The 23966-nt window shown below is 46.0% G+C and overlaps 1 protein-coding gene across 6 annotated transcripts in view; it reads left to right on the top strand.

Annotated features, from left to right (window-relative positions):
• Positions 1 to 23966, top strand: part of RBBP8 (RB binding protein 8, endonuclease) — a 109480-nt gene that overhangs the window by 61994 nt on the left and 23520 nt on the right. For all 6 annotated transcript variants that reach the window (XM_029069718.2, XM_029069716.2, XM_029069717.2 and 3 more), the window contains 8 exons: positions 6633 to 6745; positions 12483 to 12558; positions 14216 to 14388; positions 15910 to 16014; positions 20634 to 20710; positions 21630 to 21727; positions 22745 to 23642; positions 23737 to 23863. In XM_029069718.2, coding sequence (XP_028925551.1) covers positions 6633 to 6745; positions 12483 to 12558; positions 14216 to 14388; positions 15910 to 16014; positions 20634 to 20710; positions 21630 to 21727; positions 22745 to 23642; positions 23737 to 23863 — 1667 coding nt within the window. The remainder of the gene's footprint in view (positions 1 to 6632; positions 6746 to 12482; positions 12559 to 14215; positions 14389 to 15909; positions 16015 to 20633; positions 20711 to 21629; positions 21728 to 22744; positions 23643 to 23736; positions 23864 to 23966) is intronic.

Raw genomic sequence — 23966 nt, 5'->3', positions numbered from 1 at the left:
TCATCATTTGAATGTGAAAACCCCGTGTCTCGGAATACGCCCTGGGGTGAAATTACATGTGATTAGTTCTAACCCACATAAACAGTCACTTTAAATGTGTGATTAGGGACGAATTTGGCAGTGAATCATATAGAATTACAGCATTGATAAATAGATTGCTACATGGGATTCCGTGCGGTCTCATCAAAGGATGCTTGGCTAGCCAAAACTTTTTTTTCCCCCACTCTGCTTAGCCCTCTAACTATATGATTGTGGCAGTGATTTCACTTCTCAATAGTTCAATGTCTTTCCCTGGAATTGAGCCACCGGTAGAAGTTTGTAGCATTCTGAGAGGAATAAAATTGCCGGGAAAATGTGAGTTGTGTAGTTTCTCGCCCAAAAAAGTATGGTACGGATTTTTGATTAAAGTAATAATAATAATTATGGTATTTGTTAAGCGCTCGCTATGTGCAGAGCACTGTTCTAAGCTCTGGGGTGGATACAGGGTAATCAGATTGTCCCACGTAGGGCTCACATTTTTTGATCCCCATTTTTACAGATGAGGTAACTGAGGCACAGAGAAGTTGAGTGACTTGCCCAAGGTCACACAGCAGACAATTGGCGGGGTTGGGATTAGAACCCATGACCTCTAGCTCCCAAACCCAGGCTCTTTCCACTAAGCCACACTGCTTCTCAGGACTGTTTGGGGTCTGAATTTTAGTTCAAACAGTGTTTAAAAATGAGGGAAAGACTGCAGATCTTACTTCTCTGGTACAGTTTTACATAAAGGGAGACTATGCCCAATTCTCCTGACATATGGGATTATTCATTTTTTTAAATGGTATTTGTTAAGCGCTTACTATATGCCAGGCACCGTACTCAAGGCTTGGGAGGTACAATTTAATCATGTTGGATGCAGTCCATGTCCCACGTGGGGCTCACAGTCTTAATCCTCATTTTACAGAGGAGATAACGGAGGCCTAGAGAAGTGAAGTGGCTCGCCCAAGGCCACAAAGCGGACGAGCGGCGGAGCCGGGATTAGAACCCACGTCCTTCTGACTCCCAGGCCTGTGCTCTATCCGTGATGGCACACACCTTCTTCAACCATTCAGTCATATTTACTTAGGATTTACTGTGTGCAGAGCACTGTTGTAAGCGCTTGGGAGAGGACAATATAACAATAAACAGACACATTCCCTGCTCACAACGAGCTTACACTATAACCCCACATGAAGCGAAGATCTCCCTGCCCTTCAGACATCCCCCTAAACAGTCGGGAGGGAGCTATGCAATCAAAAACTATATCAAACATATATATCAAACATGCTGTATCAAACAAAAACTCCTCACCATTGGCTTTGAAGCACTTAATCAACTTGCCCCCTCCTACCTCACCTCGCTACTCTCTTACTACAACCCGGCCCGCACACTCTGTTCCTCGAATGGGGGGCGGCGTGGCTCAGTGGAAAGAGCCCGGGCTTGGGAGTCAGAGGTCATGGGTTTTAATCCCGGCTCTGCCACTTGTCAGCCGTGTGACTGTGGGCAAGTCACTTAGCTTCTCTGTGCCTCAGTTACCGCATCTGGAAAATGGAGATTAAGACTGTGAGCCTCACGTGGAGCAACCTGATTACCCTGTATCTACCCCACTGTTTAGAACAGTGCTCTGCACATAGTAAGCGCTTAACAAATACCAACATTATTATTATTATTATTAATGCCAACCTTCTCGCTGTACCTCCATCTCGTCTATCTCGCCACTGATGTCTTGCCAACTTCAGACCTCTCGCCCACATCCTACCTCTAACCTGGAACTCCCTCCCTTCTCATATCAGACAGATAATTGCTCTCCCCCACTTCAATACCTTATTGAAGGCAAATCTCCTCCAAGATGCCTTCGCTAAGTCCTCCTCTCCTCTTCTCCCACTCCCTTCTGCGCCGCTCTTCCTTGCTCCTTCGTTCATCCTCCCTCCCATCCCCACAGCAATATATATATATATATCTGGAATTCCCAGATATATCTAGGCTCCCAGCCTTAATCCCCATTTTCCGGATGAAGTAACTGAGACACAGAGAAGTCAAGTGACTTGCCCAAGGCCACGCAGCAGGCAAGTGGCGGAGCCAGGATTAGAACCCATGGCCTTCTGACTCACGGGCTCGTGCTCTATCCACTCCGCCATGCTGCTTCCCAGTCCGGACAGGTAACGAAGCAGGATGGAATTGATGAAATGAGTGTACGGCGAAAACGGAGCCCAGATTGTGGCCGTATTCCCTGTACATCCACACTTTCAAGGAGATATTATAGCGTATCGCGGGGTACTCCTGGACTCATCCATTTCGAGCTTCGTCTCTTCCGACGTTTGGGAGATATCATTATGCTTGTCGCCCCCGTTCCAGTGTGAGCTCCTTGTGGGCGCGGGACGGTATGGTTCAGATTAACTTCACAGGCATTTATTACAGTGCGCGATACCAGGCGAACTCTCAGGAAATACCGCTGTTAATTCCTCTACTCCCACAAAATAATGATGATAATAATTGTGATTTTTTTGTTAAGCGGTTTACTACGTGCCAGGCACTGTACGATGCGCTGGGGTGGATAATAGTAAATCGGGTAGAATGGAGTCCCTGTCCCAGTGGGGCTCCCGGTCTTAATCCCCATTTTACAGATGAGGTAACTGAGGCGCAAAGTGAAGCGACTTGCCCAAGGCCACGCAGCAGAGCTGGGACTAGAACTCATGACCTTCTGACTCCCAGGGCCAGGCTCTATCCACTACACCATGTTTCCCACATGCCGTATGCCGAAAGGCTCTCCTTGTCAGACAGACATTCCTCGATCGGAAAGCAGCTTTATCGATCAATCAGTCGTATTTATTGAACACTTAATGTAACAGGGTTGGTAGACGCGTCCCCTGCCCACTAAGAGCTTACAGTATAGAGCTTTGTAGCTAGAATGCTTAGCGAACTCATCTGTGGGTTAGAACCAAGTACATGGTGGGTTAGATCTGTTAGATCCCGGGAAGGAACATGGATGACATGGCACCAATTCCCGGAACCAATTTCCCAATTATGCCGTGGTTTCTCTGAGAAAATTGGTTTCACCTTAAGAGGTTTTCTTTCTTCAGGTATGGCGAGTGAGAGGAATGCCTCTTTTAAAGGGAACTGAAATTCCAACCTGTGAGGAAGATCGTAAGAGGAATAAACGGGAAATGATCATTTGGGGGGAGTTAAAGAGCAGAAGTTTTCCCCTCCAATCTCTCTTCTCCTCCCCCTGCCCCGCGTCCAGCAGTGGAAGACTTCTCCTGTGTCCCACCGTGGCACAAAATCAACCGAAGGGAGAGATCGAAGGAAACTTACCCTACAACCTCTCTCCTCCCCTTTGTCCCCTTCCCCCTCATCTCCAGAGATATTGTGCCAAGGTGGGACTGACCACCTACTGCCTCCCTACCCTTCCCAGTGACCTTCCTGATGACCCCAACCCGGACCCAGAAGCGGCCCAGGTGGGTCTCAACCCCACCGTGAAGTACGGAAGTGCAGGCAGAGTTGCTCAACCAGCACGTCGTAGCATTCGTTCGTCCATTCAATCGTCTTTATGAGCGCTTTCCGTGTGCAGAGCGCTGTACTAAGCGCTTGGGAGAGTTTAGCGACATGACAGTCTGCCCTTCATTCCGTCAGTTTGCCCTTTACTATATCAACACGCTACTTTCCTCACTATCACCTGTAGCAGCCTCATGCCTTTGTAGAGTCAAGGGACTATATATATATATAAAATCACCATTCACATTCACCTCTATAGATTTCTTTATGTCTGTACTCACTTGTTCGTTTTTCCCAATTCTTTTTTTTTTATGGTATTTGTTAAGCCCTTACTCTGTGTCAAGCACTGTCGTAAGCGCTGGGGAAGAGACAAGTTGATTAGGTTGGACACAGTCCCTGACCCACATGGAAGGAGAGCAGAGGCACAGAGAAGTGAAGTGACTTGCCCAAGGTCTCACAGCAAGCATTTGACAGAACTGGATTTAAAAGCCAGGTCCTCTGCTTCCCAGGCCTGGGCTCTTTCCACAAGGCCGTGCTGCTTCTCAACTGCATCTATGCTATTGATGATGATGATGGTATTTGTTAAGCACTTACTATATGCCAAGCACTAAGCGCTGGGGTGGATACGAGCAAATCGAATTGGACGTAGTCTCCGCCCCATGTGGGGTTCACAGTCTCAACCCCATTTACCAACTGGATCTTTTTTTTTCTCTCCCACTCTCACAATTTGTAAACAATTTGTGTCAGCCTGTCTTCCCCCATTCTTTAAAGGCTCCTTAGAAGGGGGACATGGATATATCTGCCCTCTTAATACGTTCCCAAGTCCCTCCTAAAGGGTTCTCTACGCAGGTACTCACAGATACTATCGATCGATTACTAATATCGCTAACTCGCTAACCATGTGTGTTCTATTGGCAATTTTCTCTTTCGGGGCAGGGTATTTGTCACCATATTCCTCGTTCTCCATGTCTTATCCGGTTTGTTTCTGGACTTACTGATCTACATAAGGGAATAGTTTCAGCCTATCTCTGACTGTGCCTATATTGCATTTTCAAATAGATTTAATCATAAATGTTTGAGCTCTCTTCCGATTTACATTTGGCCTCGCACACCGGATATATTAGTGAGAAGGGAATGTATTTTTCTCTTCGTCTTTAAATCATCCTTATCAATAGCATTTTCGCTTGTGATAGGAAAGTGCCGCGAAAGAAATATACAGTTAAGATATAGATAATAATAATTAATAATTATGGTATTTGTTAAGCGCTTACTATGTGCCAGGCACCACTCTAAGTGTTGGATATAGTAGATACAGTCCCTGGCCCCAGGCAGTGCCCAATCAAAACGTAAAGAGGGGAGGTGGTTGGCGACAAACACGTGAAGAAAAATGAAACAAATAGAAAAGACGAGGGTGGCGAGAGAAGCAGAATTTTGGGCTCCTCATGGCTCAGACCAACAGCCATAAAAGTCCCCAGTTGTTTCACTATGGTAACTTTCTCCCTTTTTTTTTTCTTAAATAATATTTGTTTAGTGCTTACTTTAAGCCAGGCACTGTACTAAGCACTGGGCTAGATATCTGTAATTTATTATATCTGTAATTTTTTTATATTAATGTCTTTCTCTCCCTCTAGACTGTAAGCTCACGGTGGGCAGGGAATGTATCTGTTTATTATTATGTTGATCTCGCCCAAGCACTCGGTACAGTGCTCTGCACACAGTAAGTGCTCAACAAATACGATTGAATGAATGAATACAAGCTAATCAGGTTGGTCACAGTCCACGTCCCACATGGGGCTCACAGTCTTAATCCCCATTTTACAGACAAAGGAACTGAGACATAGAGAAGTGAAGTGACTTGCCCAAGGTCATACAGCAGACATGTGGCGGAACCGGGATTAGAACCCAGGTCCTTCTGACTTCCAGGCCCAAGCTCTATCCACTAGGGCATGCTGCTCCTCGGTGTTCCAACGTAGAGCCCCTACTGTGTGCCGAGCGCTGTACCAAGCGCTCAGTACAGTACTCTGCACACAATAAGCGCTCAAAAAATCCGATCGACTAAGCCCTCGAGAGAGAGTAGTAGAGAGTATGGAGTGATCCCTGCCAGTCAGTTTTTACAAGTAGATGTGTAACGTATACATCCTGGAGCTTCGTCTTTCGGGCACGTCCTCTCTTGGGCGCTATGCGAGCTAGGCCAGCTCAGGAGGTAAACTTCAGTCCGACCCAGTGACAGAGGGAAGAGAAAGATGGCAGGGAACGAGTCACCTCATCTTTCATCTGTCTGAGATTGGGAGGCCCATGTGGGACAGAAACTGCGTGTGTGCCCGACCTAATTGACTTGTATCTATCCCAGCGCTTAGAACAGCGCTTGTCACAGAGCGCTTAATAAATACCGTAATAATAGCCACCACTTCAGGGATTGAATCTGATGAGGAGAGAGACAATGTGATATAATAATAATAATAATGATAATAACTGTGGTTTTTGTTAAGCACCAACTATGGGCCAGACACTGTATTAAGCACTGGGGGGGATTACAAGCAAATTAGGCCGGACACAGTCCCTGTCCCATTTGGGGCTCCCAGTCTCAATCTCCATTTTACAGATGAGGGAACTGAGGCCCGGAGAAGTGAAGTGACCTGCCCAGGGTCACACAGCAGACAAGTGGTGGAGTCGGGATTAGAACCCATGACCCTCTGACTCCCAGGCCCGTCTTCTGGCCATTACCCCATGCTGCTTCTCGAGAACAGGGAGAAAGGGAACAGATGAAAGTAACTGGGTTAAACTGGCAGACTTCCATTTGCCTTTCCTTCCCTCCACTAATGAAAAGCAAATATACTTGCAAGTGAGTAGCCGGCACCGGTTTCCGTCAGTTTGGGAAAGGAGGGTGACACAGGTTACATTCTCCATCCGCCACACCTGTGGGTACTTTCCCCTGCCCTTGAAACCTCTCCCCAAAGAATGTGGATAACTACCTCCAAGGAATAGGGAATGAATGTTAAGCTATTACAATGATTTTTCAGAGGTGATCCGGCTCTCCAAATATTTGGGCTCTTAATCCCCATCGAGTGTGGAAATCTGCCTTTTCGATTGCCACAGAGTTTTTCTTTTTTTCTGTTTTATAGGTTAAGAGCAGGATTGTGCGATCGCTGTGCGGTAACAGAAGAGCACATGAGGAAGAAACAGCAGGAGTTTGAGAATATCCGGCAACAAAATCTTAAACTTATCACCGAGCTTAGTGAGTTTTTATTTTCTTTTAAATCCCCAAAGCAAAATATCCCAGTATCAAAATGATAAGCCGGTTAGTGGTATATGAATTTCCTGTTGGTATCTGAGCAGGTTTTTACACCCCGCAGATACTCCCTTTCTTCACTAGGCTCTTATAGTTTTAAAAATTGTCTTTGGCTATCATGCTTAATCTGTCAGGGTTTTTTTTTAAATATGAAATACACAACCTGTTCTTCAGTTTATTCTTGGAATGACTTTGTAAGGGTGTGTGTATCTATGTATGTTGAGTGAATATATGTACTTGTGTTGAGTGGAGTGGGAAAAGAGGGAGAAAGTCTGGTAGAGTTATGGGAGGGGAAGTAAAGTAAAAGTAATAGGAAAATAGAGGTCTGTCAAGTGAAACTCTCCTCCCACAAAAATAAGTGCAGAGATGTAAAACCCAGTCAATGTTGGAAGCATAAAAGGGGGGAAAATATTCAGGGAAAGGCCATTGCAAAGACAAGAAGAGATGGGAAAGGAGAAAGCCCTCCCTTCTAGGTTGTGGGTCAAGAGAAGTGTTTAGCTCCTGCAGGATAGAAGGTACATCTGCCCTGTATGAATCACACTCAGCATCAAGTAGCAGGTTGAGCCTGCAAAGCATGAGGACCTGGAATATAGTCCGTACGCTAGCATTCATTCAGTCATATTGATTGAGTGCTTTCTGTGTGCAGAGCACTGTACTGAATGCTTGGGAGAGTACACTACAGCAACAAACAGATACATTCCCTGCCCACAGAGAGCTCTCAGCATTGAATTAGTGTTCTTTGAAACACAGCGCCCCTGAACTGGACGTGTGAGATCAATCTAATCGATGGCATTTATTGAGCACTTATTGTGGGCACAGCGCTGTGCTAAGCAGCTAGAAGAGACAACATAACAGAGTTGGTAGACAAATTCCCTGCCCACAAGGAGCTGAGAATGGATGGCAGCAGGATAAGTATGCGGCTGTTGGGGTTTTCTGTTGTTTTTTATGACATGATGATGTTGGTATTTGTTAAGTGCTTACTATGTGCAGAGCACTGTTCTAAGCGCTGGGGTAGATACAGGGTAATCAGGTTGTCCCACGTTAGGCTCACAGTCTTAATCTCCATTTTACAGATGTGGGAACTGAGGCACAGATAAGTTAAGTGACTTGCCCACAGTCATACAGCTGACAAGTGGCAGAGCTGGGATATTTGATATTTGTTAAGCACTAACTCTATGACAGACACTGGGTAGATGCAAGCTAATCAGGTTGGTTACAGTCCATGGCCCACCTGAGGCTTTCAGGCTTAATCCCTATTTTACAGATGAGGCAGCTGAGGCCCAGAGAAGTTAAACGACTTGCCCATGGTCCCACAGCAGGCAGGCGACGGAGTCACGATTAGAACCCAGGTCCTACTGACTCCCAGGCCCGTGCTGTATCCACCAGGCCTCGCTGCTTCCCTGTTGTTGGGCAAACCGAACAGGAACACACAAGTCAGGAAGGTAAAACGATCTAACGACATAGGGAAGTACAATCTCAAACGATATAAGAAATCAGTGGTATTTCTTGAGCGCGTACTGTGTGCAGAGCACAGTACTAAGCGCTTGGGAGAGGACAGCAGAGTTGACAGACACGTTCCCTACCTATAGCGAGCTCCCAGGCTAGAGGGGGGGAATCTGATCTAGCAGCGGACAGTGGGGAGACCATGGCAGCCAACTGCCCAGCTTGACACGCACCAATCATGCTGCCCTCTCCTTGAGCGAAGCCTTCACGAGGATCAGGAGATCAAGAGGCATCCCTAAAAAACAGGGACAATGATAATGCAGTCTTATCCCGTGGAGATTACGATCTTGATAAACTCCGCGTTCGGGAAGACCTGTGTTAGAGTACGCCCACCTTGCTTGAGTTCCAGGGCAGGTGCACAGCTTGAATTGTGGAAAGAACGCTCCCTAATTTCCAACAGCATCCTATCCAAACCACACAGTGAAAACACACATCCTGTCAGTACTAGTGGACCCTGTATTGGTGTGGAACTTTTGTTTTTCAAAAGCATTGCCACACATCAGTTTTCTCATTTCATCCTCACCTCCCTGGAAGAGAGAGGCGGGTCTTATGATTCCCATTATAAAGATGAAGTCACTGAGGCACAAAACAGAAAAGAAACTTGCCTAAGGACAGACAGCAGATGCCTATCATTAGCAAGAGGACTCATTTGCTCCCACGGCTTCAACCACTGTTGCGGAGCAGATGATTCCCAAATCCACCTCCCCGGCCCTGACCTCTCTCCTATTTCCTCATGCCTTCAGGACATCTCTACTTGGAAGTCCAGCTGACACCTTAAACTTAAAATGTTTAAAACAATCTGCCGTTACGCTGATCCAAGCACTTATCATATCCCACCTTGACTTCTGGATCCGCTTTCTTGCCGATCTCCCCGCTTCCTGCTTTCCCACAATCCAGCCTTCATCTGCTCTCCTGCCCAGATCATTTTTCTGAAAAACTGTAAAGTCCCTATCTCCCCACTCTTCAAAAACCTCCAGCGGTTGCCCATCCACATCAGACTCCTTACCGTCGGCTCTAAAGCACTCCATCAGCTCTCTCCCTCCTACCTGACCTCTCTGATCGCCTACTACAACCCAGCCTGCACACTCCACTTTTCTAACGCCGACTTCACCTCTGTTTTGTCTATCCTGCCGCTGACCCCTTGCCCACGCCCTCCGTCTGGCGTGGAACTCCCTCCCCATTCATATCTGACAGACCAACCCTCTCCTCACCTTCAGAGTCCTCCTATAATCACATCATTCATTCAATAGGTCTGTCGTATTTATTGAGCACCTACTATATGACGAGCACTGTACTAAGCGCAAGGGAGAGTTCAGTAGAACAGAGTTGGTAGTCTCATTCCCTGCCCACAAGAAGCTGACAGTCTAGAGCGGGAGATAGACATTAACATAAATAAATTACGGGTAAGTGCCGTGAAGCTGGCAGAACAATCCAAGTACAGGAGTGATGCAGAAGGGAGAGAGAGAAGAAATGAGAGCTTAGTCACAGGAGGTCTCTTGGAAGAGATGTGATTTTAATAAGGTTTTGAAGCGGGGGAGAGTGATCGTCTGTCAGATATGAAGGGGAGGGAGTTCCAGGCAGAGGCAGGATCTGATTGAAGGGTCGGCGGTGAGCTAGACGAGATCGAGGTGCGGCGAGTAGGTGGGCATTGGAGGAGTCAAGTGAGCATTCTGGGGTGTAGGAAGTCAAATAGGAGGGGGTGAGAAGATTGAGTGCTTTAAAGTCAATAGTAAGGAGTTTCAGTTTGATACGAAGGTGGATGGGCAACCACTGAAGGTTCTTGGGGAGTGGAGAGATGTGGAGTGAATTTTTTTTAGAAAAATGATCCTGGTACAGGAGAGGAATATGGACTGGAGTGGAGAGAGACAGGAGGCAGGGAGGTCAGCAAGGAAGTCAGGAGGTCAGCAGCAATCAAGGCAGAATAGGATAAGTGCTTGGAATAACATGGTAGCGGTTTGGATGGAGACGAAACGGTGGATTTTAGTGATATCGTGAAGGTCGAACAGACGGGATTTAGCGGCAGATGGAGTCAGAAAGAAGAATTGAGTGTAACGTCAGGTTAAAGGCTTGTGAGACAGGCAGGATGGTGGTCTACATCAAGGGGAGGACAGGATTTTGGCAGGAAGATGAGAAGTTCTGTTCTCAACATGATAAATTTGAGGAGCCCATGGGGCATTCAAGCAGAGATGTCCTGAAGGCAGGAGGAAATGTGAGACTGCAGAGAAGGAGAGGGGTCAATATTTGAGAGGTGGATTTGGGAATCACTCCTCTAGAGATGGTAGTTGAAGCCGTAGGAGCGAATGAGTTCTCTGAGGGAGTGGGTAAAGACCGAGAATAGAAGGAGATCCAGAAATGAGTCTTGTGGAATTCCCACAGTTAGAGGATGGGAGGCAGGGGAGGAGCCCGCGAAAGAGAAGGAGCGGCCAGAAAGATGAGATGAGGACCAGGAGAGGACGGGGTCAGTGAAACCGAGGTTGGATAATGTTTCCAGGAGAAGGGGATGGTCGAAAGTTTCGAAAGTGGCTGAGAAGTGGAGGAGGATTAGGATGGAGTAGAGGCTGTTGGATTGGGCAAGAAGAAGACCATTGGTGACCTTAGAGAAGGCAGTTTCTGTGGAGAGAACCGGGCGGAAGTTAGATTGCAGGGGGTCAAGGAGGGTATTGGAGGAGAGGAAATGGAGGCACCCCGCGTAGGCGACTCTCTCAAGAATTTTGGACGGGAATCCTAAATAGAATTATAGAAATATACACATCATTAGCAAAATAAATCGAATTATAATTATAAATATGATGATGGTAGTTGTTAAGCGCTTACTATGTGCAGAGCACTGTTCTAAGCGCTGGGGTAGACACAGGGGAATGAGGTTGTCCCACGTGGGGCTCACAGACTTCATCCCCATTTTACAGATGAGGTAACTGAGGCACAGAGAAGTGAAGCGACTTGCCCACAGTCACACAGCTGGCAAGTGGCAGAGCCGGGATTTGAACTCATGACCTCTGACTCCAAAGCCCGGGCTCTTTCCACTGAGCCACGCTGCTTCTCTATGTGCATGTGTACGAAAGTGCTGTGGAGGGAAGGGGGTAGAGCACAGGGAGCGAGTCGGGGCGATGGGGAGGGGGAGCAGAGGAAAAGCGGGGCATTTACTATGAGCCAAGCGCTGGGGTAGTTACCAGATCAACAGGTCCTACAGGGTGCTCACAATCCAAGTAGGAGGGAGAACAGGCACTGAATCCGCATGTTGCAGATGAAGGAACTGAGGCACAGAAAAAAGTTGCAGGTGAGTGGCAAAGCCGAGACTAGAACCCAGGTCTTCTGACTCCCAGACCCGTGCTCTTTCCACTAGGCCAAGCTGCTTCTCTGAAGTGCAAATATTTGGATTGACAGGGACTGAAGAAGGGGGCTCAAGAAATGCAATAGGGAAAATGGGGTGGACAAGTGAGAAGCAGCGTGGCTTAATGGAAAGAGCCTGAGCGTGGGAGTCAGAGGTCGTGGGTTCTAATCCCCGCTCTGCCGCTTGTCAGCTGTGACCTTGGGCAAGTCACTTAACTTCTCTGTGCCTCAGATACCTCATCTGTAAAACGGGGATGAAGACTGTGAGCCCCACGTGAGACAACCTGATTACCTTGTATCTCCCCCAGCGCTCAGATCAGTGTTTGGCCATAGTAAGCGCTTAACAAATCCCAACATTATTATTACGCAGTGGATTGCTTCTTGCTCCCCTCTCCTCTTCAGCATGAAGCATAGAATCCCTGGCTCACGCAGTGCAATTTCAATCAATCAATCAATGGTATTTATTAAGCGCTTACTGTGTGCAGAGCACTGAACTAGGTTGATGGGCACTTTCCGCGCCCAAAAGGAGCTTGCGGTTTCTCTTTGTTATTCACAGACATAGCCTAATTTCGTCAGGAAATCAGTTACAGAGAACTAATGCATTTTTAGATCCAGTAGGCAGTATTTAGCAATTAATTAATTTTTCCCAGTAAACTGAAGAACTCAGTAAATGACCAGATAAGGTATTCCCAACTTAGAAATTTTGAAAGATAGGGAATTCTCAGAATATACAAGCTTGTTAGTTACCTCAAAATTCAGATCTCAGCAGAAACGTCTATTATTTGGCCAGAGAAGATAACCTAGTTGTCAAATACAACTTAGTTACATGTCTTTTCACAATTTATTGCAGTGAATGAAAAGAACACCTTGCAGGAAGAAAATAAAAAGCTTTATGACCAGCTGCATCAATTGCAAAAGCAAGTTGAGTAAGTACTTTTCCTTTTTGTTCAAATTGCAAGCATCACTAGTTTTAAGAAAGTGTCCATGTTCGGATGAGCTGGTAACAAGTAATGAACAGGAAATCATCCTGAAGAAGAGTTCAGTGGCAAATTGTAATTTCCTTTTGTCCTTTTAAGCTGTGCTTTGAATAGAGTATGGAATACTTCCAAGGCACAAGGATTGATGATTGAATCAAAGTGATTGTATAATATGAGTTTCCCTGGAGGGAAATAAAAAACTTAAAACGTAAGAAGCAGTGTGGCCTGGTGGATAGAGCACAGGCCTGGGAGTCAGAAGAACCCGTGTTCTCATCCCGACTCTGCCACTTGCGTGGCTCAGTGGAAAGAGCATGGGCTTTGGAGTCAGGGCTCATGAGTTCGAATCCCAGCTCTGCCACTTGTCGGCTGTGTGACTGTGGGCAAGTCACTTAACTTCTCTGTGCCTCAGTTCCCTCATCTGTAAAATGGGGATTAAGACTGTGAGCCCCACGTGGGACAACCTGATTCCCCTATGTCTACCCCAGCGCTTAGAACAGTGCTCGGCACATAGTAAGCGCTTAACAAATATCAACTTGTCCGCTGTGTGACCGTCATCAAATTGCTTCACGATTTCTTTCAGAAGATGGAGATACTAGAAAAGTTTCAAGAAAAATCATTTTTTTCCTCTTCTCCTTTATGACACAGAGGACACAGTACAAAACCCAAATTTATTTACTTAGCTTAGAAATCTCTGGTTAGAGCCGGCTTTTTACCTTCTTGACCCCCTGCCTTTTTAGGCAAACTATTTTCCTCGTGATTCATTCGTGTTTAGGATAGATTTTGCAGCTAATGGCCAAGAAAGCTGAGGTGGGATTAGTTAGAGTTGGGCCAATTAGGCTTCACGCTCCAATAACTCAAAAGGTGTTCTCATGCGATTCAGGTTGGCCCCGGTATATTGAAGGAATGAGCCTCCATTGCCGAAAGGTTGTTTCTCAAAGAACCACCAAGAGTGACTTTTTAATAATGACAGTCAATTCTTTACCAGAGGATTTAGGTACTATAAAGCACCTTACTGTAAAGGAGAGTTTAATATGTACTTTTAAGTAACAGATAAAGACCCGGGAATTTTCAGGCCACCTTCTCACTTTTGACGTCTGCTATGTTGACTGGTTTGGCGGCAGCTACTGATTTATGCCGTTATGGAAAACACTATACCCACCCGGTCTGTAACCTTGGTATGGGCAGGGAGCGTGTCTGCCAATTCCGTTGTATTGGACTCTCCCAAGAGCTTACTGCATTGCTCAGCGCATAGTAAGCAGCCTATAAATGTCACTGATGGATTGCTTGTGACTCCAGTTTACGTAAGAGAACTCGTTGATCTTTATCATCATCCGAAACCAAGATACAGTCACTTTTCCACGACCTGCCATTTATGCCCTTGACAAACCTCACATCAAGAAAAACTTGTGATATCCGTATTTTGACTCCCTCAGGATGCTCACACCTTTCTGACAGCACGATGGTGTATCCAGAGAAATCTGGGTGGGCAGAAGAACCCTCCCTAATTCCCCAATCCCATTCTTCCTAAAATACGTAGTGAAAAATACTCACTGCGGAAGATCTGACTATACTCTGAAATAAAGTTCACTCTACAAACTCTTTCTAGTAAGGAACCATCGTCACCGACAGAAGAGCCTGAAGAAGGAGTTATTCCCGATTCACCTAATCTGACGTTCTCGTTTTCCGGGTTGAATCGGCTGCGGAGAAAGAAGGAGAACCTGCACATCCGATATAGAGGGCAAATTCCCAAAGGTTTAAAACAGCCCGAGGGCACAAATGGTAAGGAAACCAATTGGTGAGAAAGTCTTTACATTGTCTCTGTAACTCGCCTCTCTTTTCCAGATACCTTAAGAAATAAAAACGAATGGATTTGGGAACAGATTAAGCCAGAGCGGTCTTTGGAAGGCCAAATGACTCGATTTAGATTAGCACGGTTTGGTCACATAATCAGGACGACTAATGCTCTGGGAAAAGAGTGCTAGGAAAAGTCCGGGGAAAACATGGAAGAGGCAGACCGGCAGCTGTGTGGTCCGAATTACATGTGGAGAGCTAGAATAATAATAATAACAGTGGTACTTGGTAAGCGTTTAATATGTGCCAAGCACTGTTCTAAACACTGGTTTAGATACAAGTTAATTAGGTCAGGGTTCTTTCTCTTCACCCTTGAAAGCCGCGTTAGACCGTCTTTCAAGGGGTGTTTAAAACCTATAAGCAGTTAAAGAGCTCCTGGGTTCGTAATCATTCTGTAACTCTCAGGTAGAACTTGATTGTACTCGCCTGTTTGATTTCGAAAGATTTTTCACAAGTCCCCAGATCTTCGCTCCATGGGTGTCCAAGTTCTCTCGAAGTGGTAGAAATGGCGCCCTTTGTCTGTGCGCTTCCATCACCATCTAGTGGAGAATAAACAAAGCACTGAATAAGCCGCACCAACTCAGCTTTTAAATTGGGTTTTAGTAGTTACATTCACTGAGCGCCCACTTGATGGGGTGCACTGGAAAGTACGGAAGAGCAAAGTGGCATGCTCCCAGCCCACAAGGAGTTTACGCATTAAACGGAGAAGGCAGACATAAACGGCATTTACAAAACGGTCAGAAGTACGAATCGAGCGACATTTACACCCGAGACAAGCTCACTGAGGAACATGTCCACCAACTCTGTTATATTATACTCTCCCAGGCACGTAGCCCAGGGCTTCACATACGATAAGCACTCGATAAATATAAGTGATTGAGTGCGGAGGAGGGGGTAAATGAGCTTGTTGTGGACAGGGAATGTGTCTGTTTATTATTATTTTGTACTCTCCCAAGGGCTTAATACAGTGCTTTGCACGCTGTGAGCGCTCGGTAAATACGATTGAATGAATAAGCGCTAGGGTTGGAAGGAAGCCTGAGGGGATCTGGGTTCCATTCCAGGTTTGAAGCAGGACGCCACGTTAAGCCTCCTAGACAGATTAGGATATCCATCCTGTTATTAAAAGTCCTAAATAAAAGGACCCGATTACCCGGCATCTACCCCAACGCTTTGTACGGTTTGTTTTGTTTTTATTGTATTGGTTAAGCGCTTGCCATGTGTCAAGCACTGTTCTAAGCGCTGAGGGTGGTACAAGTTAAATAGGTCAGACACAGTCCCTGTCCCATATGGGGTTCACAGTCTAAGTACAGTGCCTGCCACATACATAGTAAGTGCTTAACAAATGCCATAAATTAAAAAAAAGAGTAGCGTAATTATTGTTCTTTCAAACCTAAATGAGGCCAGCTATCTTTCTCAGTGCTCTTTCCTTTTTTTCCCCTCTTTTTGCAGAGTTTGGGAAAAACCTGAAGTCCTCAACTCAATTACAGCCAAACCACTACGACAGCGAGATTCTAGTGGCAGACACATGTGGCCAACCACCGTCCCCTGGAGCCGGTAAGAAAAACACGGGGTTATTTCAAAATGGTGATAAAAAGCATGGCGAATATATGTCAGAACCTGCGCATCAGTTCGATGCATTATCCCTCCTCCACCCCAGCCGGAAGCTTGAGATCTTCCCTTTTAATATAAATATTCAAGAATTTGAGATGTGGTTAAGTTTTGAAGAAAGATGGGATTAAAAAGTGAGATTGCAGAAGGCTCATCTGGGAAGAAAAACCACTTGTCCAATAATGTTAACAGGAGATGACCAGAGTGTCATTCAATCGGTGGGGTTTATCGAGTGCTTCCTGTGTGCAGAACACTGTACTAAGCGCTTGGAAGACTACCGTACAACAGAGTTGGGAGACATGTTCTCTGCCCACAAGGGGCAGCTTAAATCTCATGTCATTTCTTTAGCTTGGTAGCAAACCTATTAACCTCTCCATGCCTGTTTCGGTATCTGACAGCCATATGGTCCCACCTGCTAATGATGCTCTAAGGAATAATAATAATAACAATATTAATAATAGTGGTATTTGTTAAGCGCTTATTATATGCCAAGTACTGTTCTAAGCTCCGGGGTAGGTACGAGCTAATTGGGTTGGATACAGTCGCTCTCCCACATGGGGCCCACAGTCTTAACCCCCCTTTTACAGATGAGGGAAAAGTGAAGTGACTTGCCCAAGGTCACAGAGCAAACATGTGGCGGAGCCGGGATTAGAACCCAGGTTCTTCTGACTCCCAGGCCCATGTCCTATCCACTGAGCCATACTGCAATTAGAGACTTTGGTATTAATGGTAAATTAAGTAAGTGCTTAGGACAGTGTTCTACACACAGGAAGAACTCCTTAAATACCACCGATTAAGTTGGAGGAAAAAGCCCCTTTTTAGGGGGGTATTTCAGTGGTGATCTTCCTGCACACTAAAATCTCCAGGAAAAGATCCATTTAAACTAAATAAGGGAATCTGGTAAGAGGGAATGTGTCTGCCCACTCTGTTATATTGTACTCTCCCAAGCATTTACTTAGTTCAGTGCCCTGCACACAGTAAATGCTCAGTAAATACGATCGATTGATGGATTTACCAGTTCAAGCAGCTTTTAATTAAAGGAAGTGCCCGTCCTGTCCATTTCCCCTTCGGTTTATGGTCTGATCGTGAAAATCCTCTGAATATACAATTCAGAGTTGATGTTTTTAAGCCTGAACGGAAATGCCTGAAAGCCTCTATACTTTTACAATGCCGCTCTTTGAACGTGCACATTTACAGTTTAAATAGATGATCGTTTGCTTATTGAATATTCTTATCACTTGCTTTAGAGATTTTTAGTTCTTTTATATCTTTTTTTTTTTTTACCATACATATGCTCATATTATAGCTACCTAATTTCTACTTCTCCCAGTTTACCTTCCCTTAATAGGAGCTAGCTCCATTATTGAGAAGGCAGCTGGTGACTTACTCTTTGACAGAACATATGCCTATTTGGATCACTAAATTATCACTTATTAAGTTAGAGTACTCCTTGCCATGCACTTAATATTTTTTTTTTGTATTTGTTAAGCTCATACTGCGTGTCAGCCACAGTCTCTGTCCTACCCAGGGCTCATAGTCTAAGTAGGAGAAAGAGCAGGGATCCCCATTTTACAGTTGAGAAAACTGAGGCATAGAAAAGTTAAGTGACTTTCCCAGGGTCACACAGCAAGCAATTGGCAAATCATGGATTAGAACCAAGGACCTTTTGACTCCCTGGTCTGTGCTCTCTCCACTAGGCTGCTCGTTCTTCTAAAGTTAGGAGCGCTTTCCCTCCTTTTGGGGGATAAATGTGATTTTTTTTTTAACCCAGGGGAAAATTTAGAAACACAAGGAGACTGGGAATGTGAGTATTTTGAGTAGCTTTAAAAAAGGTGGCACACAAATTGCAGCTCTTGACTTATTGGGAATTTGGCTGGGATTTTCATTTTCCTTGGTAGCTGTTCATATGGATACACGTTGTTTTCCTGTAGAATTAGGCAAGCCCTTCTGCTAAAGTTGGGATTTGTTTAAAGCTTTTACTTAGAAGGCCACACAGAGGGTGATAGGGGTGATGGTAGCCACACTACCCTATCTCACTATTTATTGAGCGTCCACGGTGGGCAGTGGATTGTTTCCAGTGTTTGGGAAAGCCCAACAAATGCACCAAAAGTGATTCCTACTTTTTTGTGTGTGTGTGGTATTTGTTGAGCACTTACTATGTGCCAAGCACGGTTCTAAGCATTGGGGTAGATATAAAGCAGTCCAGTTGGACCCAGTCCATGTCCCGCATGGATACGTCCCACAGTCGTAATCCCCATTTGACAGATGAGGGAACTGAGGTGGCGAAGGGAACTTGACTTACCCAAGGTTGCACGGCAGACAAGTGGCAGAGCCTGGACTAATACCCAGGTCCTTCTGACTCCCAGGCCGGTGCTCTATCCACTAGGCCACGCTGCTTCTCAGCGAGGAGCTTGCATTTGAAGAAAAATAGTCACGCACGGTGGAATTGGAATAAATAATTGCACATTCAGTAGAGTGACCGTAGATACTCATTCGCACCCAGTCTTGGCTTGTGTTTAGATAATTGCTACTTAAACTCTGAGGCCCAAGTGGGACAGGGACCGTGTCTAACCTTATCATCTTGTATCTGTCCCAGCACTTAATGCAGTCTTTGGCACATAGTAAGCGTTTGCTAAGTATCATAATTATCAGTGGGGGTTTGGGGGATGATGTGACTTGTACCGAAGCCTTTTGCACCGAGTTGGACTCGTCTTCAATCAGTCAATCCATCGGTGGTTTTTAATTAAGCGCTTTACTCTGTGCGGAGCACTGAATTAAGCACTTGGGAGAGAACAGTACATCAGAGTGGGTAGACACATCCCTTGCCCACAAGCAGCTTAGAGTCTATGGGGGGACAGACATTAATATAAATTATGAATATGGACACATCAACTGGGAATGGAGTGTCTGATGTAGATATATCTGTAATTGCAGGGGTTTTTCACAAAGGGTGTGGTGTTTCATAGAAAATCTTTGCCAGTCAATCAATAGTAGTTACTGAGCACTTACTGTGTACAGAGCACTGAATGCTTATACCAGTAAGCATGGTCTTGTAAATTTCCCAGGTATTATTCATCCCCATTCATGTAACTGGGATATTTCAACAGCCTGAAAGTAAGAACCTTCCATCTGTACTGTGTTTACTGTACAGTCATAAAGAATTCATAACTCTGACAAGATTTGAGAAGGCATGCTGAATAGGGGTTTTGAAAAAAAAAATTTAATATAACGTCAATTATCCAAGTTGTCTTTAAAAGTGAGGCGACTGGTATTTTTCTTTTCAAAGAGGAATCTGTTGTCCCACAACATCCCTGATAGGTGAACAAGTATGCCCATGGGTTGACCTTTGTTGGCTCGCCTTTTTAAAATATTGTTGGCTCGCCTTTTAAAAATAAATCTGCTTTAGCATAATATTTTGGATCACCATTTGAAATTGTAAACAAAAAGATTGGGCCTAAATTCATTCATTCAATAGTATTTATTGAGCGCTTACAATGTGCAGAGCACTGTGTTAAGCTCTTGGAATGTACAATTCGGCAACAGATAGAGACAATCCCTGCCCAGTGACGGGCTCACAGTGTCGTACCTGTTAGCCGAAAGACAACTTGAAATGTGCAACACCTTAATCCTTGTGCTGTGTGACTATGGGAATGCTCCTACAATCATATACACACACATGTATACATACACGAGAAGCAGCGTGGCTTAGTGGAAAGAGCCCGGGCTTGGGAGTCGGAGGTCATGGGTTCTAATCCCGGCTCTGCCACTCGTGTGCTGTGTGACCCTGGGCAAGCCACTGAACTTCTCAATGCCTCAGTTCCCTCATCTGTAAAATGGGGATTAAGACTGATTACCTTGTACCTTCCCCAGCGCTTAGAACAGTGCCCGGCACATAGTAAGCGCTTAACAAATACCATCGTTATTATTCACACACACACACACATCCACAATCCAGTGTCTGTCACTATCATTAGGTGTCATCCTTTAGAAGAGTCTATGAAGACGAGTTATGAAGAGATTTGTTTTGGGCACTCCATACATCTTAAGAGGCCATCTGTAAAGATGTAGCCATTTTCCCATCTAAAACTCTTTATTAATATCTCACTGCCGTTCCTGGGTGGCTCTTTTGGCCTCTTCGGTTGTTATGGACGTTCCTTTTAGGCCCTCTCCGCTTGGAGCGGCATGGCTTAATGGAAGGAGCACAAGCATGGGAGTCAGAGGACCTGGGTTCTAATCTTGCTCTGCCACGTACCTGCTGTGTGTGAGCTTTGGCAAGTCACTTCACTTCTGTGCCCCAGCTACCTCACCTGTAAAATGAGAAATCAATACCTTCTCGCCCTTCTCCTTAGATTTTGAGCCCTGTGTGGGGACAGAGACTGTGTCTGACCTGATCACCCTGTATCTTCCCCAGGGCTCAGAACAGTGTCTGACACATAGTAAGTGCTTGACAGATGCCAAAATTAGTATTATCATCATCGGTGGTGTTGTTATTATTTTGTCTCTTTTTCACCTGGGCCCCAAATAATTGCATAAATAGTTTATTTCTTTCACTTGTGTCCCCTCAGGTAACCAAGGAAAGTCATGTTTTAATCTGGCTGCCGTTGTGGCCGAAACCCTTGGACTTGGGCTTCAAGAAGAGTCAGTAAGTCACGAGTTCAGCTTGGTGGCCATTTTAATGAGCCGCTTTGTTCTTTTCCTAGCCGCGTTTTCAAAATGGTGGGCCAGGAAAAGAATTGAGCAGGACAAAGAAACATCCGCCTGTCCCCATCCCTGCTCCAGCAGGGCTTGACCGGAAGCAGCCGGAGCTCGATTAGCCCCGGTTCAGGGGACACGGGCCAGCGAATCACTTCTGGGATTTATCAGGTGGCCGGGAATTGCTCTTGGTAGGATTAGAATTGCTCCTTTGGGTGAAACCTGAAAAGCGCTCTCGGGCCTACCCAAAAGTGAACCTAAGCCCGGAGACTGATCTGAAAATTCAACCCAGAATCTCTAACGTCCTGCCTTACAGGGGTATGCCAGATCCCAGGGAGACGTCCCAAGACCACCATAGTGGACCCTCATGGATCCATTCTGGTCCCAAATTGCTTAATGATATTATGTCAAGACCAAGCCAGGGCTGGGGAGTGGGGTGGGGAGAGGGGGTCAGAAGGGGAGCAAATGCTGTTTGCTTCATGTGATTCTCATTTTCAGTTTTTGTTTCTCAAGCAATAGGACTAGCTTTCCTAATTCATTCATTCAGTCATTTATGGAGCGCTTACTGTGTGCAGAGCACTGTACTAAGCTCTTGGGAAAGTACAATACAACAATGAACAGTGACATTCCCTGCCCACAACGAGCTCACGGTCTGGGGGCCGGGGAGAGACATCAATACAAATAAATAAAATTACAGATATGTACATGTAATGATATGTACATTATAGATATGTAATGAAGGGAAGGGGCAAGGGGAGGGGAGAAAGGGGAAGATTTCTATTTCAGTATTGTTTGAGATGCTAATATTTATCCGTTTAATTCGGGTGTACGCTTCTTTAACGTATTTTTCTTCATTTCTTTTATCTGAGGAACCTCACGATAACTCATGTCCTCTTGAACAGCAGCAGCAGCAGGAGGAAGAGCTCAGGAAACAGGAATCCCCAAGAAACAGTGATGACAGTTTGGGGTAATTTTTTATTGTTTTACTGGCGGGCTTTTATCTTCATCTTTTGAAGTATATGAAAGTGGCTCTGAGTGTTTTAGGGGATGAAAGTCATGACAAGGGATGTTTTCTTACCTTCTGTGAGCCAGATGAAAAGGAACCCCCATTTTCTGTCCTTCAGTTTAGATAAGTTTAGCCCTCCTTAAAATACCTTGGTCACTTCATTGGCATGCAGTTGTCCATTCTCTTGGAGGTCCAGAGTTCTGGCTTCTGAAGCAAATATCAGTCAATCGATGGCATTTATTGAGCACTTACTATGTGCAGAGCACTGTGCTAAGCGCTTAGGAGGTTACAGTAGAACAGAGTTGGTAGACATATTCCCCTCACACAACAAGTTTACAAACTAGAGGGGGAGATAGACAATATAAATAAATAAATAAATTACGGTTAGGTATATAAGTTCCAAGGGGCTGAAGGGGGGGTTGAAAAAAGCACTAAGCGCTTGGGAAATTACAGTAGAACAGAGTTGGTAGACACATTCCCTTCCCACGGTGAGCTTTCAGTCTAGAGGGGGACATTAATATAAATAAATAAATTACAGATATTTATTCATTCAAATGTATTTGAGCACTTACCATGTGCAGAGCACTGTACTGAGCGCTTGGGAGAGTACACTATAACAATAAACAGACACATCACATAAGTGCTCTGGGGCCGAAGGAGAGGTGAAAAAAGTACTAAACGGTTGGGAGAGTACAGTAAAGCTGAGTTGGTAGACACATTCCCTGCCCAGCTTACAGCGAGCTTACAGTCTAAACAGGGGAGACAGACGTGAATATAACCAAATAAATTACGGATATGTATATACGTGCCGTGGTGCTGAAGGAGAGGTGAGAAAAGGGGAGCAAGACCTCCCCCCCAAAGTTGACTCAAAGTTGACTCTTACTTCTCCACTCAGCATCTGTTTTTCTAGCCCCCTTCGGAATTCACGGTTTTCTCGGGAGTAGATGGTAAACGTAACACCGCCGTTGCTTTGTTCAGACTTTCAGACTCCTCTCCACGAACGCCCCCAAGAGCGGCCTGGCATCCCCGGGCGTCGTCGCCGGTGTTTGGAGCCGCTTCCAACCTGAGGGACAGCGCAGCCTTGAATACCGGCCTGTCGCCATCGATCTTAGAGCCCGCCCACCGGGCCCACCTCCAAACCAACCCCCACCAAAACCCTTCCCAACCGAGGCCTCCGAAAGCCAGATCCAAATCAGAAGCCTCAGGCCTCGGCCCGGTCTTTCACCTCGGGGCCGATGCGGACGGCGTCATCGGCCAGTCGTCTTCCGGTAAGCAAGCGATTCTGAAAGGGAACACCGATGAACAGGTGGCTCCCCGCGGCGGAGCCGGCCCCGATCACGAGGGGTTCACGGGGCCGGAGGATTCCTTCGTGCCGCTGAAACCCCTGGGAGGCAGAGGAGCCAAAAGGAAGAAGCCCGAGGAAGGGTGTGAACAGGCGATAAGCTATGAGAGGCCTTCCTTCGATAAAGAAAATGCTTTCCCTTCCCAAGCGGGTGTCCATCCCGTCGTCAACGGAGACCACCCGCTAGATAAACCCTTGGACCTCTCCGACCGGTTTTCGACCGCCTGCCCTCAAGAGAAAGGCCAAGGGATCGAGATCTGTAAGAACCGGTTTAGGCAAGTGACTCTACACGAGGCCCTGAAATCCATCCCGAAGGGCTCCCCCTCGAGTCGCAAGGCCTTCAGTGGGACCCCCGCGGGAGGCCGAGATTCCCGAGAGGAACCCGGGTTCCAGGACTGGGCTCGCCAGTCCCTCGGTAAGGCATCCCCGGAGAAAAAAACCCAGCTCCAGATCAAAGATGAAAACCCCGCTTTCAAAATTCCTCCACTTCCACATCAAGGTCTGAACCCGGTGTGTCCTGACAGTGATACGAAGGTAGGTTCCTTGGCCTGTTCTGCTGTGATTCTTTGCGCTTTCTTGAGTAGCATTTGCCCATCCCTGCTGATGCCAACGCTTCCTCTCTCGTCAGGTTGGCGGCACCCGGGAGCGAACGAGCGAGAAGACCAGGGCAGGGCACGGGGAGTGTGAACTAGCATCGGTTCTCCAGCCCAACCCTTGCAGAGTGGCGAAAATCAAAGCTCTGCAGGCTGAACAGAGTAAGCTGTCAACTTCAACTCTCCCTCTTTAGGGTGGAATGGGAAAGCAGTGGACCAGTTTACGCGAATTGAAACAAAAAACCGGCCATTCTTACACTGCATC

The sequence above is a fragment of the Ornithorhynchus anatinus genome, chromosome 7 (assembly GCF_004115215.2).
Source record: "Ornithorhynchus anatinus isolate Pmale09 chromosome 7, mOrnAna1.pri.v4, whole genome shotgun sequence".
Taxonomy (NCBI): domain Eukaryota; kingdom Metazoa; phylum Chordata; class Mammalia; order Monotremata; family Ornithorhynchidae; genus Ornithorhynchus; species Ornithorhynchus anatinus.
Note: the sequence above shows the minus strand (reverse complement) of the source record. Positions and strands in the feature narration are given on the sequence as shown.